Source organism: Saprolegnia diclina (genome assembly GCF_000281045.1).
Source record: "Saprolegnia diclina VS20 unplaced genomic scaffold supercont1.11, whole genome shotgun sequence".
Taxonomy (NCBI): Eukaryota; Oomycota; class Saprolegniomycetes; order Saprolegniales; family Saprolegniaceae; genus Saprolegnia; species Saprolegnia diclina.
In genome coordinates, this window is record NW_008246078.1 from 95,522 (window position 1) to 102,007 (window position 6,486).

General features: G+C 57.6%; 3 protein-coding genes across 3 annotated transcripts; 1 reads left to right on the top strand and 2 right to left on the bottom strand.

The window, feature by feature from the left end:
- Positions 1–142: 142 nt before the first annotated feature.
- SDRG_04415 (2-isopropylmalate synthase) lies at positions 143–1,676 on the bottom strand (the record flags this gene model as incomplete). The annotated part of the gene is made up of 2 exons (XM_008610090.1): positions 143–152; positions 175–1,676. The coding sequence occupies 2 exons, from the start codon at positions 1,674–1,676 to the stop codon at positions 143–145; spliced, it is 1,512 nt and encodes a 503-aa protein (XP_008608312.1).
- Positions 1,677–4,269: 2,593 nt separating this feature from the next.
- SDRG_04416 (hypothetical protein) lies at positions 4,270–6,044 on the top strand. The gene has a single exon (XM_008610091.1). The coding sequence runs from the start codon at positions 4,347–4,349 to the stop codon at positions 5,907–5,909; it is 1,563 nt and encodes a 520-aa protein (XP_008608313.1). The 5' UTR covers positions 4,270–4,346; the 3' UTR covers positions 5,910–6,044.
- A 118-nt stretch (positions 6,045–6,162) lies between these two features.
- Positions 6,163–6,481, bottom strand: SDRG_04417 (hypothetical protein). Its single transcript, XM_008610092.1, has one exon. It carries the CDS (start codon positions 6,394–6,396, stop codon positions 6,220–6,222), a length of 177 nt encoding a protein of 58 aa, XP_008608314.1. The 5' UTR covers positions 6,397–6,481; the 3' UTR covers positions 6,163–6,219.
- Positions 6,482–6,486: the final 5 nt, after the last annotated feature.

Here is a 6,486-nt window from a genome sequence, read left to right on the forward strand (position 1 = left end):
GCCGCGCGGCTTTCGCGCCGGGCAGTCGCTTCGTCGCGCTCCTTGGCGGCCAAGAGGCGGTTGACCGCGTTGACGTAGGCCGTCGCCGACGCAACGAGGATGTCGCTGTTGGCGCCGTGGCCGACGTATTGGCGGCTGCGGCTCACTTCGGTCTGCGGGTTCATAAGCGCCGACTTGTTGCTCTCGTTCTCCGAGATGCGGATCGTCACGTCGCCGAGCGCCTTGATGCCGTCCGTGATGCTCTCGACGGTGTACTCGTGCAGCGAGAGGTTCTCGCAGCCGGTCGCGCGCGAAATCGCAGAGTAAATCGCGTCGATCGGGCCGGACCCCATCGCCGCCTCGCTCACCTCGGTGCCGTCCTTGTAGTTGAGCGTGATGGTCGCCGTCGGCTTGACACGGTTGCCGGCCGTCACGTGGACTGCCTGGAGCGTCCAGAACGTCTCGGGCTTGAAGAGGTCGTCCGAGACGATGGCTTCCATGTCGGCGTCGGTCACGGTCTTCTTGTCGTCGGCGAGGACCTTGAACTTTTCGACAAACATATCGAGTTGCGCTTGGGTCAAGTCGGTGTAGCCGAGTTCCTCGAGGCGCTTGCTGTAAGCGTGGCGACCGCTGTGCTTGCCGAGGACCATGCGGTTCTCGGTCAAGCCCACCGACTCGGGCAGCATGATCTCGTACGTCGCTTGGTGCTTGAGCACACCGTCTTGGTGGATGCCCGACTCGTGCGCAAACGCGTTGGCACCGACGATCGCCTTGTTGGGCTGGATCGCGATACCCGTGTAGTGGCTCACCATGCGGCTGCAGCGCATGATATGCGTCGAGTCGATGCGCGTGTGGACCGGAAAGAGGTGCGGGCGCGTCTTGAGCGTCATCACGAGTTCCTCAAGCGACGTGTTGCCGGCGCGCTCGCCAATGCCGTTCATGGTCACCTCGGCCTGGCGCGCGCCGCCGACGACACCGGCAAGCGCATTGGCCGTTGCGAGACCGAGATCGTTGTGGCAGTGCGTCGAGAAGATGGCCTTTTCACTGCCGCGCGTGTTCTTGATCAAGTACGAAAAGAGGTTGCCGTACTCTTCCGGGATCGTATACCCGACCGTGTCTGGAATGTTGAGCGTCGTCGCGCCGGCCGCAATGACCTCGGCGAGCACGTCGCAGAGAAAGTCTGGGTCCGACCGGCCGGCGTCTTCGGGCGAAAACTCGACGTCCGACGTCAACGACGCCGCAAACGAGACGGCCTCGACCGCACGCCGAATGCACTCGTCGCGGGAGATCTTGAGCTTGTACTTGAGGTGGATGTCGGACGTCGCAAGGAAGAGATGGATGCGGTGCTTGGGCGCATGGCGCACGGCGTCGTAGCAGCGCTGAATGTCCTTCTCGGTCGAGCGCGCGAGGCCACAGATGGTCATGAGGTCGCCGTTGGCCGCGCGCGTGAGCGGGCCAATTTCTTGGGCGATCGCCGAGACCGCGTCAAAGTCGCCGGGCGACGCAATCGGGAAGCCGGCCTCGCAGACGTCGACGCCCATGGCGTGGAGGCCCTTGGCGATGTGCATCTTTTCTTGGAAGTTGAGCGTCGCGCCGGGCGACTGCTCGCCGTCGCGGAGCGTCGTGTCAAAGATGATGAGGCGCTCCGAGGCGGCGGTCTCCGTGGACGAGAAGGTGCGCGACGCGTGGCGCGCCATGGTGCGGCGGACAGCTTGAGATCGAGATGCAAACATGCTGGCAAAAGCGGAAATGGTTGAACAGAAAGGTCGCTCGATGGATCTTCCCACTTTGCACTGTACTGCAACCGTGAATGAGCAATCAACAATTCACACCGTTTTGGCCAATCATTTGCCGGCTTTATCCGGAAGAGACCGGATAAACGTGGCATGACCCATGCAATTCGCTTAACCAAGTACTTTGGAATGCGCAATGCGCACTTTACCGGATCAGTACTAGGATTTGTATGCGCAGGTCCTACGTTGAAGCTAAGGGCGCAAAACTCTTGTGGTCGTTCCGCGGATGGCTGCGGCGTGGACGTGGTGGACGATGCGGTTGCTCGACTATGGAAAAACGATAGCTATATATATATGGGTATAGAACTAGGAGTTATGGCAAGGGCGACTGTTGTTTGTGCGTTGTGGCGTCGATACGACGTTTGGGATCGTCGCAAATTTCGAACACGTGGATGGTCCAAGATGCGCACGACCCACGAGGACCATGGGAATGCATCTTGGCATTTATTCGACTTTGGAAAGATATCAAGAGCGTCCGTAGTATTATTGTTGTGGTTTATTTTAGAGAGATGTGCTAGCTGGAACCTGTTGCTTGGGGTTGGAGTCAAGGCGCGAAGGACGTCTGTGGTCCAAGCAGATGTCACGCCATGTGGTCGCATTTTATGGCGCAAACGCCGAGCGATCCAGTGAGCGTCGCGTGGTACGAGTCGGCTCGTCGTTGGTGAATGCGCAATAGCGTTCGTCGCAGGGTCGTGTTCGCTCGAAAATGCTCAAAAATAGAGTATTTCGCTGGTGTCTCCAACACACCCACGGCCATGAATATGTATAGGATTGTTGTACGCGCCGCCGTTGATAGATAGTTGGCAAACGGCGTTTATTCGCGCAGCACCTCCATTCTGCTTTGCTTAGCCAATGGGCTTGAGCCCTTGACACTTGATGCTTCCGCAAGAACACTCCGCTATATGAATTCTCTACATGTACCGTCCATGCCGTTGACGAGCCAAGAGCCGTTGATGATTGTCGTTGCTGGTTACCTTAGCTACACGAGTCATTGTGATATCCCTTGACAAAACATAGGGGTGCCGAGCGAAAACAACCTAAAGCAGCAGCGCAGCCCAAGGCTTGCTGAAGGATCTCAACAGGCCACTGCGCTTCGACGATGACCGGCACTATGGGCGTGGGATGTCAGTGGCGTGAACACGGTCATGCCTCTATCCAGACCGAGCTACGTGAGGAAACAACCATTATGGCGTCCGCCATGCCAGTAGTCTGTTAGGCGGGTGAGCTTTTGACTGACAAATTTGGAAATGGATTGAGCTTGCTTGCCCTGCGTTTGGACCTTGGGTCTTGTAGCGTGTGCGCGTCTAGATCTTGGCCTTCTAGATCCCTCGGTCTTGCGCGGGAGACTTCTTCCACTTCTTGGCAACAGCCGATGTGTAAGCGATTGTGAGTCCTCTTTCATTCTCCCGTGACGTAGACGACTGAGTAGTACGAGCCAAATCGGTGCCCACGGGCGACGAACTTAGATCCTATTGCGAGAAGCGACGGGGTAGCTACGAGATCTTATCCAGGTTCTTATCTGTCCATTTCGGAGCTTGTACACGAAGACATTCTACATGTCCTGTCAATGTGGTCGCTGGTGTTGCGTCTCGTGGCCTCTGACACCGTATTGCTGCCAAGTATTTGAGGCATACGAGTGTTGTTGGTGCCGTTGCGCGTTCTATGGCCCTTACTAGTACTCTTGCTCTCATGGAGCTTTGAAATATCAGAAAATACGTTCTTACAGTCCTGTCTCGCCCACGGCGCTAGAGGTAATTATCAGCTCGAAGTGCTTGCAGTGAGCTCGCCCCTGGCCGCTTGACATGTGTGCTAGTGCCACACAGCTGCATGATCACGCGGGTGCGCCATTGATGGGGGTTGGAGCTCAAAAGTCTCTGAAATGGATGCTTTACGAGGCGACCGAATGCACCCATTGCGTGGTTTAGTCAAGACGAACCGCGCGCATGCGTCCATTAGACTCGTTCTCTCTCGATTTTCGCTCTACGAAAGAATAAGGGATTCCCATCTCAAGCTTATTGCATAAGCTCAATAGTCGGTTAGGTCCCATAGCGAGCATGCCTGCCCCTGGGTCCGTCCCTATTATCAAGGGTCAATTTGACCCTGGCTATTATCGACCTCCCCAGCCAAAGATTGGCGTACCGGCACAGTATGAGGGTGGAAGGCTACGCTGGATCAACGTGGAGCGTACCCATCAACGGGCATGTGTCTTCTGTGCGTGATTTGCTACATCATCAGTTGGCTGTCACCTCGGAACGCGCTCTCCGCCTGCCACGTCATGGATGGCCCGTCGAAGATTCCAGAAGCATGATTGACCAGCACTCTTCCAATCAGAATGCAGGTTGTCACTTTGCAGCCACATAGCTGGAACTCGCCGGGTACGTCAACACTTGTTCCGATCCGAGAATTAGGGCAGTCCCGCGCCTGGTCGAATCCAACAAAATCCATGCTATCGTCCACCATGATTAGTAGTTTATATGCAGTATTTTCTGGGTCCAGTCTCTGCCCGGTTTCAGCACCCTGTTCAAACTAAAATAGGATCCACATTTTCAGTTGTACCTTGTCTCGTCCAGTGCCATGCAGCCCCGCACCATCTCCGATCTCCATGCGTTCTTGTCGTCCTCGAACCCCGACCGGCCTCGCTTATGCCCTGAGCCGATTTCGCTCGGCAACAGACTCGTGCTTCGGCGCGCAACGCCCGCCGACAAGGACGCCCTTGTCGCTTTCAATGGCACGGCCCACGGCCACATGACCAAATTTGGCGGCTGGACCAAAGACCGGTTCGAAGCCCAGGACGGGTCGGGCGTCTTGCCTCCGAAAGCCGGTCCCGAGTCCTTTACTGTCATTGTCGACACGTCCAAGAACGACCTCATCGTCTCGTCTTGCCAATCGATTCCGCAAGTGTGGTGCTACGGTATCCCCAACAAGCGTGACGCACCATCGTCGCTGCACGTGCCGCTCACTGTCGTCCGCCCGGAAGCCATCGGAACGCTCGAAGCGTACCGTGGGCGCGGCCTCATTGCCGAGCATTTCAAAGTGCACCACGCGTGGGCTGCCGCGCTGCGCTCGGAGCTGCAGTTCATCGGCGGCATTCCCAGCTACTACACTCGTTTTGGCTACGAGCTCTGCCCCCGGCGTGGGGTGTCCTACACGGGGCATCTCGCAAATATTCCGCCACTGCACGCTACGGCCGAGCCCGTGCGCTTCCGCAAGGCTACAACCGACGACGTTCCGTTTCTCGATCGCGTCGCGCGGGCCGCGTCCTTGGCGCGCGAAGGTATCCACTCGGACGCCGACGCTGCGCAGTGGCGCTTTCTAGTCTCGGAACTCTGGGCCGGCAGCTACGGCACGCGGCCGTTCTACATCATCGAGACCAACGACGACGCGTCGCATCCCATCGGATTTGTGCGCCTCAATCTGCACAAAACCGTGACACGGTTCGAGCTCGACGAGGCGTCCAACGTTCCAAGCAAGCTCTCGTGGGCGGACGTGACGCCGGCGCTGCTTCGGTGGCTCCCGCGCAACTACCTCGACAATTGCGTCCCGTTCCAGCACCTCGTCGAGTCGCTGGAAGCGCAGGCGACGGGCGCCGACACCGCCGCGATCGCACCACGGACGCAAGAGCTTCCGGCCAATTGGAGCTTTACATTGGAGCTCGGCGGGTGCCACCCAGGGCTGCGCGCGGTGCCATCGTCGTACGTCCCGATCCAGACACCGTCGGACCACTGGTACACGCGCATTCCATCGTGGACGGCGTTTCTGCGGGCGATTGCCCCGGTCCTCGAGCACCGGTTGGCGTCCGACGCCGCGTTCTATGCCGTGTCTCGCACGATCGTCTTGCATAAGGCGTTCCGAGTGGTCGGTGGCGGCACGCGGCTGCGCATCGAATGCGGGCGCGTCGCGGCGATCGATGACATTCCCCGGGGGGTGTCTGAAAACGACTTGGTGAAAGCCGAGCCTGATGCGGACCGCGTCTTGCTACCCGGCACGATCGCGTGCAGCTTGTTTTTGGGCCACCGGACGCTCTCGGAGCTTTTGCACCAACAGCATCAGGTGCATGTGAGCGCGCCGCACGTGCCAACACTGCTGGATGTGCTCTTTCCGCCCATGGCCAATGACGAGATTCATGGGCTACAATAGTGTAGACACACTGCACATTGCATCTCCACCTTTGAATTCCATAATTGTGATACACTAACAAAGTCCAAGCTACTGGATTGACTGATGAAGAAGGGTATTGTGCTGTATTAAACCTACATTACACTCCAACACCTGATGATAGTCCTACGTGTTCGAGTGGTTCAACAATCCAACACGGGTCCCTACTATTGCTGCTCGCGATTCCTGCGTGTACTCGGATACCAAAGCTTTTGAAAAAGTGATTTATCAGTCAGAAAAGTAATAGTTTACAATAGTCAAAAAATGTTCTCATCGACTTGCGTTCGCGTCTTTAGACCCACGTCATTTCGCCCTTGGCGACCTTGGCGCTGAGCTCGAGGCTGTCGACGCCACCAATGTTGGGGTACAAGGCCTTCATGGCCGCAATGAGGTACGTGCTGTTGGCAGCCTTGGGCGTCTCGATGTCAAAGTCGCGAATGTACTTGGCCGTGAACGCGGGCGACTCCATGTCGGTGACCGGGCCAGGCAGACCGTGGCCCGGCACGATCACGTCCGCCTTGAGCGCCTGAATCTCGGCCAACGCGTTGAGCCACTCGGT